Below are 24,605 nucleotides of genomic sequence, written 5' to 3'. Positions count from 1 at the left end.
TCTAAATAATAGGGACACATTGGAATACTAGTCAGCAGCCCCAGCCATTGTCCACTACGTGAATCTTGCTTCTAATTTTTATCTGTCCAATCAACTCATCTCTACGTGATGATGGGCATTGCCATAGTACAACATGGAATAGTGGCCCCCCCCGGAATCCCTGCAGGACCATTTCAGCCTTGGATCAGAAGGACACCCTGAGCTCAAACCATAGGCATTTAATAGAGCTACCCCGCGTTATAGGTCAGAGAAAGAGCTGCTTTCTGTTCGATCACTGAGTAAAGAGTTGCTGTAAATGAGGTGTTCTGTCTTTTAAAATATCACTAGTTTTTTTTTTCTTGCAACTTTTAAAAAGAAAAAAAAGAGGTACCTTTCTATACTGAACTCTAGCCATAGCATGGGGAGGTAGTACAGACGGAACAAGTATTTATTAAGTGCCTACTGTGTGCCAGACACTAAACCCCACCCCCGATGACACGTTTCAACCAAGGGTAAAAGGATTGCAGCTCGTTCAACACGCCCTTTATCCACTCTTAGAAAAGGTACTCCCATATATTATGTATCCATGATAGGTCAAAAGCAGCTACTTTTGTGTGTTTTTTTTTTTAATGAATATTTAGGACAAGGAAGCTTAAGGGAGTCAATACAACTGAAATTCATTGGAAGTATATCCCACCAGTTTCTCAGAATGAGCTTCTTTTCTCATTGAACTCTTCCTTTCCTCAAAAAAATAAAAAACAGAGAAAATTATAAACCTAAAAATCAACAACTGAAACATTTCAGTGTCATAAAACCAAGAAAGACTCATGTTTAAGGACCCACAATTCCCAGAAATGAACAGCCCATGAGAAGCAGAGCCCAACTTGATTCTTTCTGTCTTCGTGTACTATGAGCTTCCCTCACCCCTGAGCAACAGCAGCAACAATGATGGCAACTTTCTTTGTATCTTGAATTAAAGTTTCTGATTTGCCTTTGAAATAGGGTGCTGGTTATCCCTGTTTATTTGGAGGAAAGGTGGAATATGGCTGAGGGTTGGTACATAGACTGACAGACTCAGATGAAGAAGCATCAGTTGGTTTGAATGAACTGCTTTTTTTTCTCTCTCAGATTTTGTTGCAAGTGATGTCTCATGGGGTAGGGGAGTAGTGGCGAGATAGAGATATATGTGGAAATAATCATGAGGTAAAACCACAAGATATCAGCATAATTTATTTTTAAAAAAAGCAGAGTACAGAGGGGAGAACGTGTTGTCGTCCATGTAGTTCTTTGGATTGCCCTGATTGTTATGCTGGGAGCTGCTGGCAGCATCTGACTTGGGGAAAAAGCCCCATCTGTTCCATGTACCACAATCAAATGAGCAGTTATCTAGGAACGTAACGATCCGCTGAGTTTTTCTGTCTTGATCATGTGGAGATAGAAACAGGAGCTCCCACGGATATCTCCCTGAATGCTGAAGGCTTTGGTGCTAAAAGGAGCAGGACGAGGAATATCCTGCAGAAGTGCCTTTGAGTGTGTGGATGGGCAGGTAGCTGCTCAGCTCCAGGTACATCTGTCCCTGGTATAAGAAAGGGCATCAGGAAAAGTCTTCGCTCTGTGGAATTAAAACAAACAAAAAACCAAGATGACTAAGGGCTGTTCCTTCTGCTCAGACGCTGGTCCAGAGGTAAAGTTGGACAATGTGACTTCAGATTCAGATTTTATTTTCTGCTTTGGGAAATAGAATTTTAGCAAGATGAATGGAGAGAACCTTGAACTTGGGGATCAAAAAAAGCTGGGAAGAAGCCTGGTTTTGCCGCTTTTCTGCAGCTTCCCCCGGGGTCACATGCTCTCACGTGTAACTTGAGGAAGATTGACTAGCTCAGAGATGCTGGCCGGCCAAAACTGGATGACGTGACTTGGTGGGTCAATCCAAACTGAAATGCTCACATGCTAGAGAGTCCCTGTGAATTCAGTGGGTCGCTAACACTTCTAATACCTCCACTTTCTATTTATTCAGTTAAATTAACCACATGTTAAGTAGCTATTACTTTGGGGAGCCTGGAATGATAGATTGAAGTGAACAGTAGAACTTACCATTTTACAGATGAGGAAACTGAGGTCCAGAAACCAGTAGGCCCTTTACCAAAATCACAAAGGGTAGGAGGTGAATGGCAGAACTTGTATGCGAAGCCAGGTATTTTGTTTAAAGATTCTGTGTTTTTCTTACTATGTCACGCTACCATTTATCAATATACTGTGTGGTTCAAATGCTACTTGAAGCTTTAGATGAGCCAATCCTGAGCCAGCTAAGTGGCTCAATGGATAGAATAAGAGGGCCTGGAGTCAGGAAATTGTAATTTCAAATCCAGCCTCAAGAGTGACTTGAAAAAAGCCCCGCCCCTTTTTACCTCAGTTTCCTCATCTGCAAAATGGAGATAATAATAGCAAACTGACCTCCCAAGATGGTTCTGAAATTCAAATCAGATAGCATTCTTTATAATTATAATAATAATTACAAAATGTTAAGCTCGGTGCCTGGGACATAGTAGGTGCTCCATAAATGCTAGTTACCCCTATTGTTATCGTTATTATTACAAATATCAATAACTGTGTCTATCCTCAATGGAGAGGGAATGCTAAGAAGTGTAAAGAAAAACATGCTAAGGAAAAAAAGCTTTGAGATGGAAGGCAACGCTAATGCTTCGTACGAGAGTCCTGGGAAATCAGAGAAGTGTTTATGAAGATCAGGGAATGAACCTTGAAAGAGGAAGGGGAAAATGAGAAAGAATATTCCAGGTAAATGCATGAAAATGCATTTAATGGTGCATTAAGTCAGAGTGGGTCTGTCTTGCAAAGGATTAACTTTCTTTTCTCAATTTCTCTCATCAGCCTGTTTGATAAGGGTGTCATGTGTTCTTTGAAGTCATCAAAATAAAAAAAATATTGAATGAAATGGGATTTGGGACAAAGATCTCTGGCAGAGGAAGGGAAAGGAAGCAGCATTTATTAAGGACTTACTATGATGTATTAGGCACTGGGCTAAGCATTTCACCAATATTTCATTGGATGGTCACAATAAGCCTAGGGAATCGTACTACTAGTAGTAATACTACTAATAGTATTATATACTACTATTATTATAGTATTATATACTACTATAATAGTATTATATACTACTAATAATACTAATAGTAGTAATACTACTATTACCCTCACTACAAATAAAGAAACTAAAGCAAAGAAAGTAGGGGCACAAAGCTTGTTTCTAAGGTCTTAGGTTTCCCCAAGAGTCCAGGCCCTGCACTCTGTCTACTGCATCATCTAGCTCCCCAGACCTCCTTTAACCTAACACCCACTAACTCATTAATCAATGCCCTTTAAGTGGAGCCTTCAACGAGCCATTAGGCAAGCACCAAGTATTATACGGCCCTCTTTTTTCCCTCACAGTAAAATATAAGTCTCTAGAGGGCCTATAACTCTGTTCAAACTGAATCACTGACATTTATCTATAAACATTCATGAGAGATTTAATAAGTAGAAATAAAGAAAGAGAAGTTCAGTGAGGGAAGCTGAGTTCTGAAATGGTGAATGGGAAATGACCTTGACCAAGACTGAGCAGTGTGCTAGGTCCATACATCCCACTTTTGAGACAACTATCTGACATATAGCCCTATACATGCATTAAGGGCACCCTGACCCCAATCATAGACCCCAAATCAAATCCATCTTTTGTTTTATTTTTCCTCTTGGACCCTGCTCTATAATATTAAGCCTTAGGTTTGACTGTCAATAGGAACTCACGGTTTTGGCATCCTTGCCCTGAGCTATTCGGATTGTATCTTTGACAAAGTGACATATACTTGGTACTGGGTAGGAGAAATCTCTCCGTTCATTTTCGTTTGCCCTAACCTTAGTCACTTATATGCAGAAAAATAAAACCGACATTAGGTTGCCCCTGAAAGTCTGGAGAAAGGAACCGGACAATTCAGAGTAAGAGAGAAAAGAGAGTTAGTAGAGTTTTTCCTCCTTTATTGATAAGTTGGTGAAAAGTCCTAGTGATGAAATGAAAACACGGTATCTGATAGAGTTTGGTAATTTTAGCATATACAATATTAGTCAAAGAATTGTGGTGATTCATGATGAAACAGAATAAAAAGTCTTAAGCAATTGCTTCGTTACTGGAGGGTATTGGCTGCCCATCTATTGGGGGAGGGGGTAACTTACCCAGAAGGCAGTGTTTGCTTAGCACCGGACAGGTGAGGATTGATGCCTGATTTTGTCCAGACCCTACCTAGAGAGGAACCATTGCTTCCTTGGAAATCTGCAATTACCCAATGTTCAGTCTTCCGACTCACCCAGCAGTCCTCTTACAACGTCTCTGGCAGATGTTTATCAAGATTCTAATTGAACGATTCCCATGGGGAGGAACTCGATTCCTTGCAAATCATCCCAGTCCATTTCTGACAGCTCAAATGGCTCCCAAATCCTAGAACTCTGAAACCCAAATCTTCATTATTTTAACCTCCTCCCAGTGGTGCGCTCTCCGCCTCTGCTACTCCATAGGATAAGTCTCGCCTCTCTTGTGGTAATCACTTTCCACATATTTGAAGGCAGCATCTTCCTCTCTTTCCACCCCTCCCACCCTGCCAGTCGTGACTTGTGTTCCCCAGGCTAAAATGCTCAGGTTCTGCAATTACTCTTTATCAGACGTGGTTTCAAGTTCTCTCACCAACCCTGTCACTTTCTTTGAAACTTGCTCTAGATTAGAAATGTCTCTCAAAGTCTGGCCATATCTTAACACAGTGCTCTAGGAAAGGGGAAGGGGGAAGGGAATAAACATGTATACAGTGTCTACTTGTGCCAGATAATGCTAATTGCTTTTTACGAATATCTTCTCATTTGATTCTTTTGGTAGTTTTGCCAGGTAGATGCTGTCGTTATCCCCATTTTCAGTTGGAGAAATTGAGGCAAATGGAATTTCAGCAGTCTGCCCAGAAATACAAAGCTAGCAAGTGTGTAAGACTGGATTTGAACTCCATTCTTCCTATCTCTAGGCCCATCACTCTAGTCACTGAACCACCAGCTGCCTCTGAATCGATTTTGCTCCACATGTTGTCCTTCTCTAATGTTAATATTATCTTGTTTTTATTTTGTTTTTTTCCCCCATGGTAGATACTTCAAACAGTGATTCATGTTGAGCCTAGAATCCATTAAAACCCCACTGTCTGAAAAACTTTTCCCCCCAAACTCCAGCTGTCTCACTATATCTCCCTTCTCCTATCCTTATACACTGGATTTTTCCCCTCTTAAGTGTCCTGCCCTATTAGGTTTCCCCATCTTGGGTTTAAACTGCACTTCTTACCTGTCAAAGTGATTTTAAATCTGTCTTCCCAAGCATTTGCCATCCCTCCCAGCTTTCTGTCATCTGCAGAGCTGATAAGAGTGTCCCTTTGTCTTCATCAAAGTTGTTGAAGAAAATATTGAAGAGAACTGGGCTGAGGAAAGTGTCCTGGGGCTCCCCTCCCTCTAACTTGCCATCAATCCATTAATCAGGACTCTCCGAGTATGGTTTTTTCAGTCAGCTAGAAATCCATCGGCAGGAGAGTATTTCTAGATCTTTTGCGGGAGGGCTCATGAGACAATTTTCATTTTATTCTTTGTGCTCTTTGGTATTTCTTGGCTCTACCAATCTGACAAGCCTTGGGGTTTGGCTTAAATAAATATGGCTCACTCTTTTTGAACCCATTGTGTCCCTAAAGGAAGGGATTGGAGATGTTTGGCCTGAAAAAGCCAATACTCATCAGGGAGAAGGACAACATGGCTGCCTTTGATTTTTTTTTTTTTAAGTTCATCATATGCAAAGGATTAGAGATTGTTTCTTGCTTGGTCCCAGAGAGCAAAAATTGGAGCCAGAGACTGGAAATTGCAAAAGGACATATTTAGGCTTGAAATAAAAGGGAAAAACAGGAAAAGAAAACAATTGTATAAACAAGCAAACTTACTAACAGAACCATCCAACGTGAAATATCTTCCTTTAGGAGGTGGTTTGGAGGGGGACTCCCCTCAGGACAAGGTTTCTAGCAAAATTAGGTGACTAACTGTAGGTTAGAAATCTTTTAGAAGGGGATTCTTATACAGGTGAGCACAATGTGTGTGTGTGTGTGTGTGATGGTCTATCCTACCATTATCATATTCTCTGTACCTCTTCTTACCAAGTCCTGGTACAATACCTAGCTAGTGCTATGGTGATTGAGATGTTTCTCAGGGAAGGTATTTGAGTGATCCTTTTGGGTTTGAGGTAGGAAAGTGAGTTCTGCTCCTCACCAGCCTTCACCATTTCAATATTGCTAAAGAAAAAATAATACAGCTGCCAATGAGGTTACCCTTCTAGGAGAATGCTCATAGCTAGGAGTTGGAGAGGTCCTGTGGCTTAGGAAGCCAGTCCCAAAGGGAGGCAGATTAAGAGGGAAGCCTAAAAGGAGCTCAACCCCATCCCAACCTCCTGCCTTGATGACCACTGCTTTCTGCTCACCATTTGGAGGTGTTTAAAATTGGTCAGTGTTTAAAATAATAGTCCTGTCCCGGCCTGTCAACAAACAAGCATGGACCTCATTCAAAGAAATGTTGAGTCTGTCTTGAGTCCTTCCTACTTTATTTTGCATTGCATTGCATTCAGGCTATTTTTCATGAGTATCTGAGAATCTTGCTCTTTATTTGTTTGTTTGTTTTGAACACTGAGTCCCAGCTTCTGTTTAATTGAAAAGAGCAACCATTCTTCCCCCTCACCTAGTTGATTCATTTTCCTTTTTCCCAAGGACAAAGTAATAGCTGAGTGAATACAGCTCTATGCTACAGTTATTGTTTCTCATCAAATCACAGTGGATAAAACACTGGGGGGCTTAGAATCGGAAAAACTCATCTTCCTGATATCAAATCCCATCTCAGGTGCTTACAAGTATTCTGGGCAAGTCACTTAACCCCGTTTGCCTCAGTGCCACATCAATAAAATGAACTGGAGAAGGTAAATTGCTTTCGTTGTCTTTGCCAAGAAAATCCCACACGGGGTCACGAAGAATCAAACGTGGCTGAACAACCGAACAAGAATATCCAATTCGGAGCCTTAGTAGAGGCTGCTTATTCCTAATGGAATTGCAGATGGAAGGGGTGCCAGGGAAGCAGAAATCTGGCCATGAGATATTTCATGGGCACGATGGGGTCCGTTTTGAGTCAACAGAATGATATCTTGGGTTGGCTTCTTGACTAATCATCAAGATTTCCTCATAAAAACCCAAAGGAGGAAATTCTGATTCAAGTGGTCGTGTGGTGCCTGAGGGGAAAACTTATGAAACATTCCCATGAGCTCCTCTGGAACCACTACAAAAGAAAGCCTTCTGCTGTCTGCCGGGCTCACAAGCCGCTAATAGATGGCGTTTAGCAGAATGTGCCTGTGAGCGCTGCCATGCCCCAAAGCTGGCAAGAGCTCCTCGCAGGGGAAGGCTTGGGGGAACTCGTATAAATCCCAGAAGTGAATGCTCTCAAGGCCCTTCTTTCTCAGGCCGCAGAAACAAAGGTGACTTGGTCTTGTCAAGTCAAATCAACCTGATCTACAGCTATGTCATTGAAGCTGTCCAGTGGAATGAAAAGGGAAGTTCATTCTTCTCAGGTGCCCACCGATGCCTTAAAAGGAAACTCATTAGCTGGGAGAGCTCTCTAGGGTGACCTTGGATCACCCTAATGCTGCTGAGCCTTCCCCTGAATGGAGTGAAAAGGGATAAAGTGAGGAGATCAGTGGTGGGCCTTTGGTCTCCAAAATTCCTCAGAAAACAGAGTGGCTGGTTAGTCTCCGGGATCAGGGTCAGTAAGAGTTTCAAAGCATGTCTCCAGGGGGCTTTGTGGGGATCTGTCTGTCTCTTTCTCTCTGTGTCTCTGTCCCTCTCTGTCTCTGTCACTTTCTTTGTTTCTGTTTGTCTGGCTCTCTGTCTGCCTCTATCCCTCTCTATATCTCTGTCCTTTTCTCTCTGTCTCTCTGAATCTGTTTCCCTCTGTCTCTGTCAATCAGTTCTTCTCCATTTCCTATATCTTTGTCTCCCCCCCCCAACTATTTTTTATCAAATCACTGATAATCTTTGTTTTGTTTGTCAGTGGCCAGATAGTTCCCCTTTTTTCACAGAGAAATTTAACATTGTACACTGTTGAAAGGCAATGTAGTATTGTTGGGCTTTAGAAGGCTGGACTTTAGAGTCCAAAGCTGGGCTCCATCTCCCATCAGGCATTTAACGAGCCTTCTGATCCTGTGCATGTCACTCAGAATTTCTGAGCTTCAACTATGAAATGGCATTATTGATACTCAGGACTATTCAGCTTAGCAACTTTGTCAGACAAACCCAGGATTAGCCCTGAAAGGGTGGCTTGGGACCAACTCAGCATATTTTATAGATGAAGAAACTAAGAGCCCCAAAGGAGAAGGGGCCATTTGGCTCCCCAAGAGCAGAGGAGGGATCCGAAGTCAGTTCAGGGGAATCCCTTATGGGTACAACATGTCCCATTCCCCAGATAGAGGAACCCCATCAGTCTTCTACAGATCTTAGATGTCTAGTTTTAAAAAAAACAAAAACCAGAATTAAATTGGAAAAGCCTCCCTTTCAATAATCCTTCAAGAAGAAAATATATTTTATGCATCTCTTTTATGTGTGTGTGCATGTGTATGCAAATATCTCTCTCTATATATATATATCTATATGTAGATATATAAGTATATATCTCTATATGTAGATATATAGATATAGAAATATAAATGAAATGCAGCTGCAGAAACAAGTTGCTCCAAAAGCAAGTATCTAATGCAATTCAGCTTTAAAAAGTAAGTAATAAGCACCTATGACACACCAGGCATCAAACCAGGTGCTGAACAACCGCCATACTCTTGCCTAGCAGAGTAAACAGCATGTCCCCAAAGTCTTACAGCACAGACTATTAGTTCAAAGAGACTTTGGAGACAGCCTGTATACAGAGTCCAGGAAGGGTTGCTCAAGTTTATCAATTTTACCCAGCCTGAGACTTTAGCTGGGGACACCAGCAAATTTCCTTGCTCCAATGCTGTGTAAATTGTCTTCCTAAGTACTTCACTGAATTATGTTTCTCTCCTCAGATGATAGATACAAATGGGTTGCTATTGGTAAAGAAAATCATTGTTTTATAAGTGTTTCCTTTTATAGTATTGTCATTTTTTAATTATTAAATTTTTTTTCTGAAAAATCTTTCCATTTCTTTCTGACCAAATGAAGCTTTAAGTTTGTGCTGTAAGTGATTTTTTTGTGGGTGGTATGTGAGACAGAGAAGCCATTTGGGCCAGAAGAGACAGTCTAGTTCTGAAGACTCCTTGTCTTTCACTGAACTGGAGCCATTCATTAAACTTGCGATTAAAAGTGACAGTTTCAGGAAAGCGCCATCCTGTCTAATCACCAAAAAATAGCCGATTGTCACTCATGCCGGGAAACCTGGCAACTGAGGAAGAAATCAACAGGAGCAAATTGGATCTTAACGGAATTTCCACTCCCAGCATGGCTGGAAAAGAGAGATTCAACCGAAATTTCAGGACTCAGTTTTCTAGTTGGAATATGGGCATGAGTAGCTAGCTCTCTGGACAAATTATGAGAATTTTGGGAAGAGAGAAGCCAGGAATTCTCCATTTATAAAAGAAATAGATCTATTTATTGCTACATCCAAAAAAGTAATCCTCTAAGCATGGTCCCCATGATAAGTGCTTGCTAGTCACTTCTTGGCTATTTTGGCAGAAGGTCAAGTGCATTAGAAAAAAAAAAGAGCCCTAGTTAGCCGTGTCCCATGAAACTGTGTCTGGGACATAACTGTTTCCTGGTGTGTGTGCCCTTTTTTGGTTCTTGTCATTAAGAAGAACGTCCGATAGAAAATGAATCATTACCTGACCACAAAATCTTGTGTATTTTTGCTGCCCTCGACAGTGTTCGACACAAAATTCAGCGTATTAGATAAAACACGGCTTTGGCAGATGGATGTGTGTAAGTGTTTGTTTTAAGGAAGTCAAAGCTCATTACTAAACCTCCCAGCTAGGTGTGAGCTACAAATTACTCACTTGGAGGAGAATGACAGAACTAGCTCGTCTTCTCTCTGTTCCCATAGAATTCAGCTGCTGAGATCACAATTCCCACAGAACACAAGGGTGAGAATAAAAGCCATGTTGCTACATTTGAGCAGGAGGAATATGGTCCGGGAAAACCATTGGGAAGATGTATCTTTGGTCAACGCCCTTCTTTTCTGAAGCCATTATTTCCTCCCCAGAGTTTGGTTAGAGAACTGGAAATGACAATAGGAAGAACCTTGAGCTTGGAAAGAGAATTTGTTTTCAAATGTCTTCTCTGTTCCTTAGAGCCTGTGAGCTATTGAGCCAGCCGCTCTCTTTGGGCAGTCATTAGTATACTAGATAACCGAGAAAGTCAACCTCATCCCTAAATCTAGTTACCTGTGACATTAAAATGTGTGACCCCTTGGGGAATCAATGTCCCGTCTAAATGTAATTGCTGAATATCTGTTTTCATGGAATCTCTTAGCTGGAAGGACTCTGAAAGGCCACGTGATCCATGGATGTCAAATTTAAATGGAGATGGGAACATTAAGTCCAACACAAAGGTCCCTGTAGGTGGCACATTGATTTAGAAAGACACATGCTTGCCCTACACTCTATATATTCTATTGTATTGTTTATTTTGTGAAATGTTTTCTGATTATGTTTTATTCTGGTTCTGGCTACAATGCTGCCCAGCAGGGTAGGTTGACATGTCTGATCTATTCCAAGGTAATCTAAGACCATGATCCAAGCAAGAATTCATTCTCTACACGTCCTTACTTTGCTGCAGTTAAAGGTCTCCATGACACAGAATTATAGTTACTACTTAAGAAAAAAAAAAATATATATATATATATATATATAATATAAATTCTATTAGTAGAGCTCAGAAACAGTTCAAGATGCTCATCTTGTTCTTGAATATAGATTTTAGTTAAGTGGATTCAGCCCTGTGTTTTTGGTGGAGACAGGACTTTGCCCCTCTTGGTTGGATTTACCCATGTGGCTTACAATTCACTTTTATGAAGAACTGAACTCCTTTGTGTTGGTTCATGAATGGACAGGCCATATTTCTTCCCTATGTAAATCCTTCTTAATATTGACCTTAGAAATCAGCACCAATTCTTCAGTTGTCATTGTTTTCTAAATTAATTCTCTGATCAAGCCCCTAAATTCTCTTAGATGCTAATGAGACAATGACTTAAAAGCTGAGCTCATGGGGCAGCTGGGTAGTGCAGTGGATAGAGCACCAACCCTGTAGTCAGGAGGACCTGAGTTCAAATTTGGTCTCAGACACTTAACACTTCCTGGCTGTGTGATCCTGGGCAAGTCACTTAACTCCAATTGCCTAAGAAAGAAAGAAAGAAAGAAAGAAAAAGAAAAGGAAAGAAAAGCTGAGCTCATTGCCACTGCCATGCTGTAGGACTGATCATGTGAATGGACATATTGTAGTTCCTGAACTTGCTACCACAATACCCAATGTGCATGTTTCCTTGTGCCATATTTCCCCTTCCTACAAAGATGGCTAGCTGACCTTGGGTCATGACTAAGTACTAACTTTCTCCTCCGGAGACCATCTTCCTTCTGTTTATCAGAATTCCATTTTGTACAAATGGAGTACAATGAGCCTTTTACTACTTATTTAGTTGTTACACTTGAGCCAGGATTTGAGAGGGAAGTTCTCATGAGGAAACTCATTCTCAGTGCAAATAGGGACCTTCTTTGCAACTTTGTCTCAGAGTCACAACCAGAACTGTTACGATTTTCCATTTCTTAATTATTTGTTCGTCCTTTAACTGTGTTCTCTTAGAACAAATTGGGAACCTGCCCATCACATCTTTGACCTTGAGAATTTGGAATTCTTAGGTTTGGCCTCTTGGTCCCCAAAGTGGGCCAGGAAAAAATACAAGCATCCAAGGGTCCCCTAAGTGCCACCTCCTCCATGGGGCCATTCCAGTTACCTGCAGTTAGGAGCAGCCCATCTTTCTTGAAATGATCTGTTCTCTCTTCTCCCACCCCCTTTGTCTATCTGTCTGTCTTCCCTCCCTCCCCCCCTCCTCTCTCTCTCTGTGAGATATCTCCATAGCAGACCCATAATCACTGTGTGTTGGTGTGACTCCAAGGGTGATCAAAAATGACTTCCCACCTGGTTAGGAAGTCTCAAAATGTCGGACATTCTTTCGGCAGAGTTTTGTAACGATGACCTCTCACTGAAAAAACCTTCCAAGAAGCACAGCACATAGTTTGAAAGGGAACCAGATTTTTTTTCTCTCTTCCCTTCTCACCTCCCCCTTTCCCTTTCCCCTAGCACGTCTCTCTCCTTCCTTCTCTGTCTCTGTCCCTCGTTCCTCTTTCTTTCTTTCTTTTCCTTCCTTCATTTCTTTCATCATTTTTTTTCTTTCTTTTTCACATCTTTTCTAGCTTTCTTTAGGGAAAAAAAAACAATAAATCCCACAATTGATTTCAGTTCTGTTCTGTTTAGGATCTGGCTTTAACCTGGGTACATCTCTCACTTCCTGGCCTTTCAAATACTCTGTCTCCTATTTGTTGACACTGTTGTCCACCTGGTAATTGGAGCCCACTGCATGCCAGCCAGCTTTATATTTATTTGTCTCGTCTGAAGTCTGATGACATTGAGGCTTTTAGGCGGCCCCCTCCTAAGTCAGGGAATCTGATCCCCCAGAGCCTCTTAAAGACTTTGTGTCAAAGGCGGCCTCTGAGTAGCCTTTCAGCCTCCAGCCTCCCCGGGCTTACGGACCCTTCCACGCTCTAACCCTTTCATCTCACACTTCATTCAGAAAAAGTTCATCATTTTGCTCATAGATGTGTATTTATAGTTTGCTTCTAAGATCAAAAATTAACCCCTTAGTGGAAGGATGTAGGATAATGTTTTGAAAAATAAAAAGAAGCGAGGGAAGTCAAAGACAGAGGCTAATTTGGGGTATCATGTGCCATGGGGGGGGGAACAGACTGCTTCATAATCCTGTTAGAGGAGGCCTTTTTCCTTTGCTTTGGAGCATGTAGGTAGATTTTGGAGCCGTGTGTGTGTGTGTGTGTGTGTGTGTGGTGTGTGTGCAGGCACACTGTTCAGGTACAAACCACCATTCCTTAATGCAAGGCAGGTGGTGTAAGACCAAAAAATGACAAGTATTTTCCCCTGAGGCAGCACTTGTTGAGGATCCACTGTCTTGTGGGGGCGGGAGGAGGGGGAGGCTGGGAGGAGGGGAAGTGCCTGAGCTCCCCAGAATAAAAACATTGTCCAGTCAGACCACAAAGCAAAGGAGGCTGGGGTGGGGAATGGGGGGGGTGTTATAGAGAGGGATTTAGAACAGGCCAAAAGCTCTAACAGCAGGAACCAAGGGGGCTCCTCGGAAGCTCCCAGATGGGGGTCCCACCCCAGGAAAATAAACCACTGTCTCCAGCTGGGGGAGAAATTGTCACAATTTGACAGTGTTTTCTCCATCTCGGCAACAGTCCACAGAACATTAAATATAGACGAATCATCATAAGAGAGCCCCATGTCCCAATACCAGCTGTATCTACCTGAACCCTGTGCAAAAGATGAGAATGAGATTATTATGAATGAGATCATTAATATTATAATATAGTTAAAATAGATCCAAATTAATAATAGATACAAATATATCCAATTTATATCTAAAAAGTATTGGATATGAATAATATATATAATTGGATATAAAATATATATCCAAATTAATTTCATTGAAAGACTTTGAGTTCAAAATTGTTAATAATAATAATGTTAGGTGTTATTGAGGGAGCTTGCATGCGACTGTTTTTCTTCACCTATACAAAAGTTATTTTACCACCTATCCAATAATTTTTGTACAGAACAAATAATGGACAAAGTAGCTGCTGGGATTTATCGATTGTTTAAAAGTTTGCTGAGCATTTAATAAATAGGATCTCATGTAAACCTCACAACAATCCTGAGAGGTGGGTGCCGTGATGACCTTCTCTTATGGATGAGAAAACTGAGGCCAGTGGAGGTTGAGTTGTCCAGGGTCACACAGCCCCTGAGTGTCTCAAGTCTTATTTAATTCAGGTCTTCCTGATCCAGGTCCAGTGCAGTCTTTTAAATAGAAGTGATTAATGACACTCTCAGGGTGGTCACTACATTAAGGGGGAAGGGATGTGGGAGAGAGTAGTTTGGCCATGTCTGGAGTACATTAAGGTATAGAAGAACATGTTCCATAGGTGCTGCTCGGGAAGATCAGCCCTGGGTCCTGGCACGCCACTTTAAAAAGCTTGCTTAATGACAATTGACCCAGAATTCTACAGAAGAAAGGACTTTAGACTGTTTGATCCAATCTCTCCAGTTCAGAAACATGGAAACTGAGGCTCAGGGAGTAGAAATTACTTAGCCTTGAGTTGCTCAACTGTTCAAAAATGAAACTAGAATCTAGGTCTTTGGACTTAGTACCCGGTATTCTTCCCACAGTCCTGTGCAAGAGAATAGAGCGGGGGCAGGAGACGGCTGCCCTGGACAGCCCCCTCTCCTCCAGAACCAAGGAATGACTTGACGGTTTTCTCTGGAGAAAGTTTGTTTTTGGGGGGGAGTGACATCTTCTTGAGTTGAGGAGCCAGCCTGATTGTTAAAGCACATTTTAAAAGATTAAGCTTAAGCTGTCCTCTCTCCCCACCCTATTTTAACCCTGCTTATTCTTAGGTGAAGGGCTAGGTCAGACCTCCTAAAAAAAAAAGCCAAACAAACCCCTAGACTTGGTTATCAGCCCACAGGCAAAGGGGGGGCAGGGATAATGGCAAAAGGAACTTCAAACGGCCCATTATCTCTCTGTGTGGCAGGAGGCCTGAGGAGGGGCCGGTTCTCCCTCTGCTCCTGGGGCAGCGCCTACTAACGTGGTGAGGGGACATGCTTCCTTTCTTCTCAGCCAAAAGAGCTGCCTCAAGAAACACCTGCGGAGACCAATAAGTCACAAGAGCTAAAGCTGCATGTCTGTTTCCTCAGGATCCTACTTTTAATGATTAAATTAAATTAAGTGAATAAATTAAATAGTTAAAGATCATAATAATCCTATAAGGGTTTTTGTGAAACCAACAAACCCATTTTAAGACATGAGGGCTGTGCCGACTAAGAGGGGGTATTTCTATGTGGAGGAGCTTGGGAGAGTAAAGCAGAAAATTGGGGTCTGAAGCCCCTCTGCCTCTGATGGAGAAAATGCCCCAGAACAAATCTCATTTCTCTTGGCCTTGAAGATTTCCCACATTCAAATTATATGAATGAAAGGGATCAGAGATTCTTACTTTGGGGAGACAGGTGAATGGAGAAAGAGAGAGAGATGGATGGATAAATACATAGAGTTATAAATGGATAAATAGATGGATAGATTCATAGATGGTTATATAGATGGATTGATTCATAGATGGACACATAGCTGGATAGATTTATAGATGTTTATGCACAGGGTTCAGATAGATTGATTCATAGAGGGTTACCTAGCTGGATACATTCATAGATGGATACATTGATAGAAGGATAGATTCATAGATGGTTATATAGATAGATTGACTCATAGATGGATACACTGATAGATAGATTCATGGATGGATACATTGATAGATGGGTGGATTCATAGCTGGATACATAGATGGATAGATTCATAGATACACAGATAGATTCATGGATGGTTACATTGATGGATAAATATATGAATAAACAGATAACATAAATTAGAAATATCCTGTTTTTTACTTCAGTCAAAACATGGCTGTGAGGAGCGATCCTTACTTACCCATTGGATCTGCCACATCCTTCTTCCTACTGATTCTAATTCTCTCTGGCTTTTTTCTGCTAGAATTTGTTTATTCATCAATCAATTGATCAACAAATATTTATTTAGCATTATCTGTGTACCCAACACTGTGTTAGATACCAGGGATATACAGATGTTGATGTAGATCATAATGTACAATATTAATGATAATGTCTTGATAATCATTTACATTGGTGTTGCATTTGGGGGTTCACAAAGGAGTTCTCTTGCAACGACCCTCTTTGTCAGGCATGATGATATGACTTGCATAGGGTGACACCTCTGTGGAAAGCAAGGGACACCTCTTCTTAAAGACTGGGAAGAGTGGATAGAGAGCATCAGCCCTGAAGTCAGAAAGACCTGAGTTCAAATCTGACCTTAACTTAATACTTCCTAGCTGTGTGACCTTGGGCAGGTCACTTAACCCTAATTGCCTCAGGAAAAAATAAAGGACTGGGAAGGATCAGTCACTGAATTTCAGAGCTGGAGGAACTCACTCAGAGGCCACCTGGCCCAATTTATACCAGAACAAAACTGTCCTCTTTAGCACACTGGGCAAAGACCATTCAGTCTTTTTTAGGAGCACTCCCTCTCTCCAGAGAGAGCCCACTCTACTCTTGGAGAGTTCTAATTGATAGGAAATATTACATTTCCTAAAGCTTAAATTTGCCTCTTTTTACTAACTTCACCAATTCTTCTTCTGTTTTCTGTGGCCAAGAAAACGTCTCTTTCCTCTTTCAACAGGTAGCCCTCAAATACTTGAAAATAATTATCATTCTTTTCTCCTCCCCCAAGTCAGTGAGTTTCAGGTTTAAAAGGCAGACTCATAATTTTATTCTTAAAGGCTTATGGTTTAATGACAAGAATATAGGCAAAAAATTGCAGTAGTTGAGACATGGAAAAGATAAGATAAGCTCTCGAGTCTATCCTATAAACAAAGGGAATTGCCATTCTAACTTACTTGACAAATTTGATATCTGCTGAAATAAGTTACTCGGCCCTTTAAAGTGTCAAAAACTGGAACCAGGGGGAACATTAGCCACCATCGTCCTCAACGATAATAATAATATTGGGTGGGGAAGATGGCAGCCCTCATAGACGAGCAAAAAACACAAATGGATCTCGGTGTCTGTTTCCTACACAGCTAATGGGACTGATTCCGGTTATGTCCCGACTTTTTCCAGTAAGGTTAACAGAAGTGGAGAGTCCTTTCTCACTCTCCAGACCATTGCTCAAAGCTACGATTTTCAGGTTCCTCCTCTCAACATAATTTGGAGTCACTGCTGTTTACTGCTGGGGATGAATGCAGCAGGTTAGGTCCACATGACCGAGGATGGTATGCACTTTCTTATCTGTCCCGAGTTTCAGATCTGGCTCTCCTAACTCCCCCAAGCATGATTTCGGACAAGTCCCTGAACATCTCTGGGTCTCCATGAGTTCCTAAGTCCCCCAAGCGTGATTTTGGACAAGTCCCTGGAGATCTCCGGGTCTCCGTGAGTTCCTAACTCCCCCAAGTATGATTTCAGACAAGTCTCTGAAGATCTCTGGGTCTCCTTTTCCTCTGGACGCCATGATCTCCTAACTCCCCCAAGTGTGATTTCGGACAAGTCTCTGGAGATCTTTGGACTCCATGAGTTCCTAAGTCCCCCAAGCGTGATTTTGGACAAGTCCCTGGAGGTCTCTGGGTCTCCATTTCCTCTGGACTCCATGATCTCAAAGGACCTTCCCAGCTCTAAATTCTGTGATCATGCAAAGGTCCCAAATCTCTCTCTCTTCTTGTTTTCTTGGCGTGGCCTTTGGACTGACTTTATGATGGATCAGGCTGCTAGTGGGAATTCAGAAGCCCATGGTAGTTCTGTGCTGGCAAATCTCTTGGTCATATTAAGTTAGAAGAACTACCGGGGTCCTTCAGGGTCCTCCCTCATTCAGATGGGAGATGTTTGTGAGAATATCTTCGGTACCTGCATTTGACAGTGTAATCACTACCTCAACTGAGAGGCCAATGAATCACCCAGGTCATAGGATCTTAGGCTTTGAACTTGAAGGTGATTTAGCCCAAGTCCCTCACTCCACAGAGAAGAACACGGGTATACAGAGAGAATGTGACCTGGTCCAGTCAAAGGCGCTGAGAGACAAACCCAATTCCCAAATCTCTCCACACAAGGTAGATCAAAGATTGGAGATATAAGGACCTTTTGAAGGCACCTATTCCGACCCTCTTATTTTACAGAAGAGTTAACTGAGTCCCAAGCAGTGGAAAGGACTTGGCCAACATCTCATAGGTGGCAGTAAGCTCAGATTTTAGGCAGGATTTGAAGACAAGTTATCTGATTCCAGAGCCAATTGTTAGACAAGAAAGATGTTGTAGAGATAAAATCTATAATCATAAGATAATAAAATTGCAGGTCTAGTTGCATGCAGGAGGACCCTTAGAAGTCAGAGACGTTGAACTCCAAGGGGGATTAGAGCTCATGTTCATGTCTTTCAGGTTAGGGATGAAGGAAGTGATGCAGGGGAGTTGTGACTTCTTCCAAGTTACTGGGAAGGAAGTGGAGGAGCGAGGTTTTGAACTCAGGTTTCCAGAATACAGCTGAGTGAGAGAGGCAGGTTGAGCTGTGTATGAGAAAGTCAGCATTGACATCCCTTCCTTAGGAAGGTGAGGAGGAAACTACTGTCAGACTCATGGGTCACTTCTACAGAGCCCTCAAAAGGGTGAGCAGGATGGGGAGCACTAGAGAGGAGGAAGAAGAGCAGCAGGATGGGAAGGGCTAGAGAGGAGGAGGAAGAGGAGCAGGATGAGAAGTGCTAGAGAGAAGAGAATTGGGATGGAAAGGGTTAGAGAGGAGGAAGAAGAGCAAGATGGGAAGCTCTAGAGAGGAAGAAGAAGAGCAGGCTGGGAAAAGCTAGACAGAATGAAAGAGAAGCAGGATGGGGGAAGTACTAGAGAGGAGGAAGAGGAAGGGGAGGTACTGGCACTTGGCCTCTGTGCTGCCCTCTCACCCACCACCGGCGCTCTCTGGAGTGGAACAGGGAGGTCCAGGAAGGTGTGGCCAGCCCGGGGCCTTGCTAAGTAAGGTAGCACTTCTGGCCCTCTTGGCCAGCTCCTCCTGGCCTTTGTCCCCTTATCTGCCTCTGTCAACACCGCCTATCTCCCTCTGAATCAAAGACATGGGCAGACTAGGAAGCCTTGCCTTTTACACACATAGTTTGTGGCCATTCACTTCTAAAATATGGCTTCCTGCAGCAGCTGGATGGCTGGACCCCTTCCTCCCCCCACTGTAAACTAGACCCGCGCAAAAGCCCTCCAGGCTGCATTTTCTGGAAGATCTTTTGAAGTCTCTGGTGTGAAGGAATCTGCTGCCATTTGGGTTACTTTGCTTTTTCATTATGTTAGAGAACCCCCAATTTCCTCCAAGGCTCTGCCATTATGGTACCTCCTACCGGGACACCCCACCCCACCCCACCTTCCCGGCCATGCTCGGCCATATTTTATTGTCTTTGTTTCCTTGCACGGCCCTAGAGGTGGGGAAGGGCACTGTCCATTCCCTTCAATGCCTGGAATAAATATAGGACAGTAGGATAAATCGGAGAGTGAAGTTCCCTGTTTTTCTAAACTCTCATTCTGATGGAGGGAATTAAAAAATGAAAACTCCCCTTCCTCTTCTCCCCCTCTTGTTCAATCTATGGGCCACCACTGGGCCCAATATTAAAAGATCAAATAAATAAATATATATCTACATACAGGTATGTAGATATAGATTATAGATATACATACACATATATGTAGATATAGATATAAATACACACCTATATGTAGATTATAGATATATATACACCTATATGTAGATATAGATTATAAATACATATATACGTACACATATATGCAGATATAGATTATAGATATATATATATATATATATAAATACACACCTATATGTAGATTATATATATATATACACACATATATAAGTAGATATAGATTATAGATATATATATATAAATACATACCTATATGTAGATTATATATATATATACACACATATATAAGTAGCTATAGATTATATATATATATATATATACATACATACATACATATACACATATATGTGTAGATACAGATGTCAGAGTGCTGGAGTATATTGAGGAGCTTCCCAAAGAAATCCCCCAAAGACCATGTGACACTCAGTCAACACTTAAGCGTAGACAGATGTGCTGAACTCAGTAGGAAGCGGAGCCGGGTGTGAATCCTGCCGAAGACATTTACCAGCTGTGTCCCCCAGACCAAGACATTTGTCCGTGCCTCAGTTTCTTAATCTGTAAAATAAAGATAACAGCAGCCCCTCCCAGGGCGGCCGTGGAAAGCCCCGCGTGTTGTGGAAATGTTGGGTTCTGTCGCCGTTGTCAGGACGTGCTCGCTGACCGATATTCCTGGCAGGGCCGGCACTGGGCGCATCCATGGGACTTAAATGGAAACCGAAGAACAGTTGCTGCTTGGTCTGTCTCCCCCCGCCCCCCCATAAGTGATGGTTCCCTTTTTTTATAACTGTCCGTGCTCACGCTTAGGGGCTGCCTTTGACCCGGGGGGTCCTTCTGAAGAATAAATGGAATCTTTTTTTGATTTTGAGGGTTTTTGTTGGTTTGGAAAGGAGGGACCGGGCCATGGGGGGGGGGGGGGGTAGGACTTGATGCCTAAATGTGTCTTTTCCCTCTCCCTCATGCTCTCGCGTCTTTGTTCTCCCCGGCCCTCGCCCCCCCCTCCCCAGGTGAGGAGGGGATGCTTCTGGCACCCGGGAGAAGGCTTTGATGAGGGGGCGGGGCCCTTTGTCTCTCCCGGCAGGGCTCATTGGGTCCCTAATTGCTCTGGGGAGCCGGGGAGCACGTGCCCGGGGAGGCGGGAGCCATGTGCTGCCCGGAGCCCGTGGGGAGGGGCTGGCCTCTGACCCTCACCTTGAGCCCAGATCCCCAGCCTCCTCCTCCGAACGCTCGGGGCGGCTGGGACACCCAGGCAGGGGGAGGGGAGGGAGGCCGGGTTGGAGGCTCACCTGGCTTGTGCGGGGAGGGGGAGGAGGAGGAGGAGCCGGGGCTGGGGGAGGATGGAGCCAGGCCTGGGGGAGGACGGAGCCGAGGCGGGCAGGGGAGGAGCCGGGGCTGGGGGAGCAGCTGCTGCTGTCAGCGGGGCTCGCCGGGAAGAGATGAATGGTTCTTTAAAGAGCAAATGGGGACATGGAGCTGGAATGTGAGGGTATAAATGGAACGGGCTGGGCAGGGGCCGCCCGCGCTCCCGCGGAGGGCCCCGCACCCATGGGACGGGGACATCCCGCTCCCCACCCCCAACACACACGTGCAACAAATACATGCACAATACACACATGCACATGTACACAACACACACACATAGACACACAGACACAAGCACGTACTTTATGGAGCCTCCAGGTCACCACAATCCCTTTTACAACACTCTCCTTAGAGGGACAGCGCTAACAGGGCCATTTTGGGAGTCAAAGACTTGAGTTCGAATTCTGTGTCTCTCACTCACTCACTTTACCTTTCTGGGCCTCATTTCCTCACCTTCCAAGCAGAGCTTCACCCGGGTGGCCTCTAAGCTGGCCTCCTGCTAGAGGCACCGGGGACGGCAGCCCGGGCTCTGGTGCTTCCTGGCTGCGGGACTCTGAGGATGGAACTAACTGCTGGGAGCCTCAGTTTCCTCTCTGCTGCCTAATTCCATCGCCTTCTAAAATTTGGCCCCTTTTTGGCTTCATGGTTTGCCAAGAACTCTCCAGTGGGGAGCTCAACTGCTTCTCAGCCAGATCCTCTGAGGTGGAGCTGCTATTATTCCCATTTTACAGATGAGGCCACTGAGGCTCAATCCCTGGGCGTGTCAGAGCTGGGTCTCCTTCCCCTGCCAGATGTTCCATTATTGTAGATCCTTGTAAGGAAGAAAGCACGGTCCAGGGACCATGGAGAAGAGGGAGCACCTGGGGAGCAGGATGACCGGTACCCAGTGGGTGCTTAATAAGTGTGGATTGATTGCATATTAGAATGAGGAAGACCTGGGTGCAAATCCTTCCTCTAAAAGTTGCTGGTCTCCTGAGCATGGGCTCAGGGAACCTCCTTTTGCTTTCCGCTCCAGTAGGGAAGATGCTTTGTGACCCTAAATCTCTGCTAAACAAAGGGAAACAGCTCAGCTCTGACAGTCAAGAAGGCCTAGATTCAGATCTCTCCCCAGTGGCCCTGGGTTAGTCACTTTCCTTTTCAGAGACCCAGTTTTCTCATCTGTACAATGGGGATGATGAGGTTTGACTGCTTTGCTTGTAGATAAAGGAGTCTCTCAGGGGGCTGTGGGCTTGAGCATCCCCAAATGTCAGTCAGTGATGATCACACTCCCTTCAGCCTCTCTGGCTGACATCATCCGTGCCTCTGACGACTGACTTCCCTGAGGTGTCCCAAAGGCGCCGCTGTTCCCCGCAGGCGGCTAATGTCCCCGTCTCCCGTTCTCTCTCCCTGCAGCCGCAGTACACAAACCTGGGGCTCCTGAACAGTATGGACCAGCAGATCCCAAATGGCTCCTCGTCCACCAGCCCCTACAACACGGATCACGCCCAGAACAGCGTCACGGCTCCCTCGCCCTACGCGCAGCCGAGCTCCACCTTCGACGCCCTGTCTCCCTCGCCCGCCATCCCCTCCAACACGGACTACCCGGGACCCCACAGCTTCGACGTGTCCTTTCAGCAGTCCAGCACCGCCAAGTCGGCCACGTGGACGGTAAGTGGCCGGTTCGTCCCTTCTGGCCTCGCTCCTCCTCTGCTCAGTGTCTCTGAGGTCCCAGGGAGACCCCTGCGACCCCACAAGGGAACCTCGGGCTGGAAATTCAGAGCTCCCTCCTTTCTTCCCTGGAGTGATCCCTAAAACTCGTACCTTTGCCACTCAGGGGATTGTTTGTCTTTGCCCTGTAACTCTTGTTCTAGCACAGGGGATTCTGGTCCAGAATCCCGCCAGCTCGGATTGCTGGGAAAGCACAGAAGAGACTGCGCTCTGACTCCAGCTGTGGCACTCTGCCTGGCTTTTGGTTATCTTACTTGACTATCCATTGGATAAGTATTAGCTGTCTATTCAGGCACTGTCCCCTACTGAACTAGACACTGAGGGTTAAAAACCAACAAACAAACAAAAGAAAAAAACTAAGTCCTCCCTGCCTTCAGAAAGCTCACCCAGGGGCAGCTAGGTAGTGCAGTGGTTAGAGTACCAGCCCTGAAGTCAGGAGGATCTGAATTCAAATCTGGCCTCTGTGTGACTCTGGGCAAGTCACTTAGCCCCAATTGCCTCAGTGGAAAAAAAAAAAAAACCTCACTTGCCATTTATAAGAGATATATGAAAAGTGGGGCACTTTACAGTTTGCTGGGTACCTTCCTCCTAGCGCTGGGTTGGGTAGGTTACACCAGCTTTCTCGGCGTTTTACATATGAGTAAGTAAAGGCTCCCAGATATCTGTCTATGGTCATACGTTGCTGGCAAGGAGAGGAGTTGACTCTTGACTCCAAATCTCTGACGTGAAGGCCCTGTCTTTGTCCGACGCTATCCGTGTCCCTATGCGTGCGTGCAGAGGGGAAGGGCTTCAGCTGTCAACAATGGGGGCACTGCCTCCACCAGAGATGTCAGATCATCTTTGTCTTACTGACTGGGAATTCAGTGGGTCCCAGATATTAGATCTGGAAGAGACTTTGGTGATTCAGTTTCCAAAGGAGGAAACAGGCCCAGAAAGGGGAAATATTGTATAGGTCTACAGGAAATAGTGGCAGAATTGAGATTTGAATACATGCTCTCAGGAACCCTATGTAACATTTGGAAAACAGAAACCCTCACTTTTAAAATTCAGCCTTTGATGGAACCAGCAATGACTTGATATTCCCCAAACTGGGTCATGTTGTCAGCGCTTTTCCCTTGATTTCCTAGATTCCTTGATTTGCTTGATTTCCTTGATTTTCCTTGATTTCCTTGATTATGAAAGGATCTTCTGGATGGGCAGAGATCCTTTGGCTGTTCCGCAGAAGGTGAGCATCTGCCCACGGTTCCTGCCTCCAGTGGGGTCCATCTTTGGTTGCAACCTTCTGTGCCTTGGAGGGGAACCGGGAGCTTCACCTAAGAAATCAGAGATATACCAGGGAGTGATTAGCCCGCCTTCCAAAGACTAGCTGCGGTCCCATATCTGGAGCCTCTCGAGTTCCCTTAAAGCGCATTCACATAAAGAGCAATGATACTTGTGGGTACATTGGGGGCTCCTGGGAAATTCTGGAGACCCCAGTTGGAATCCAGCCCCTGACACTAAGTGTGAATCTCCAGGCGAGTGCAGTCACCTTTGCCTGCCTCATGAAGCTAAGTTAGGGAGAAGAACAGCGCCTCCCTCCCATATTCATGAGGCTCAAATGAGATAATATTTGTCAAGTGCTTATCGCAGTGCCTGGTACACATTAGGTGCTTAAAAATGCTTCTCGTCTCCCTCTAATTATTATAATAATAGTAATGGTAATAATTGTAGCATTTTTGTGCTCTGCTAAATGCTTTGCACAGCCTGTATCATCCCATGCTTCCAATGAGCCTCCAAGGAAGGTGTTATAATTATGAGAGAAGGAGGTACCTCGTTTAAGGTCATGCTGACAGTGTGCACATCAGCTGGGATTTGAACTCATGTCCTTCAGACCTACCGCATAGACGGACCAATGGCTATCACCC

The 24,605-nt window shown here is 44.0% G+C and overlaps 1 protein-coding gene across 3 annotated transcripts in view; it reads left to right on the top strand.

The window, feature by feature from the left end:
- Positions 1 to 24,605, top strand: part of TP63 (tumor protein p63) — a 155,930-nt gene that overhangs the window by 63,241 nt on the left and 68,084 nt on the right. For all 3 annotated transcript variants that reach the window (XM_031957432.1, XM_031957431.1, XM_031957433.1), the window contains one exon: positions 22,387 to 22,641. In XM_031957432.1, the coding sequence (XP_031813292.1) occupies positions 22,387 to 22,641 (255 nt within the window). The remainder of the gene's footprint in view (positions 1 to 22,386; positions 22,642 to 24,605) is intronic.

This window comes from Sarcophilus harrisii, chromosome 3, assembly GCF_902635505.1.
Source record: "Sarcophilus harrisii chromosome 3, mSarHar1.11, whole genome shotgun sequence".
Lineage (NCBI taxonomy): Eukaryota > Metazoa > Chordata > Mammalia > Dasyuromorphia > Dasyuridae > Sarcophilus > Sarcophilus harrisii.
This window is presented reverse-complemented; position numbering and strand designations above follow the sequence as displayed.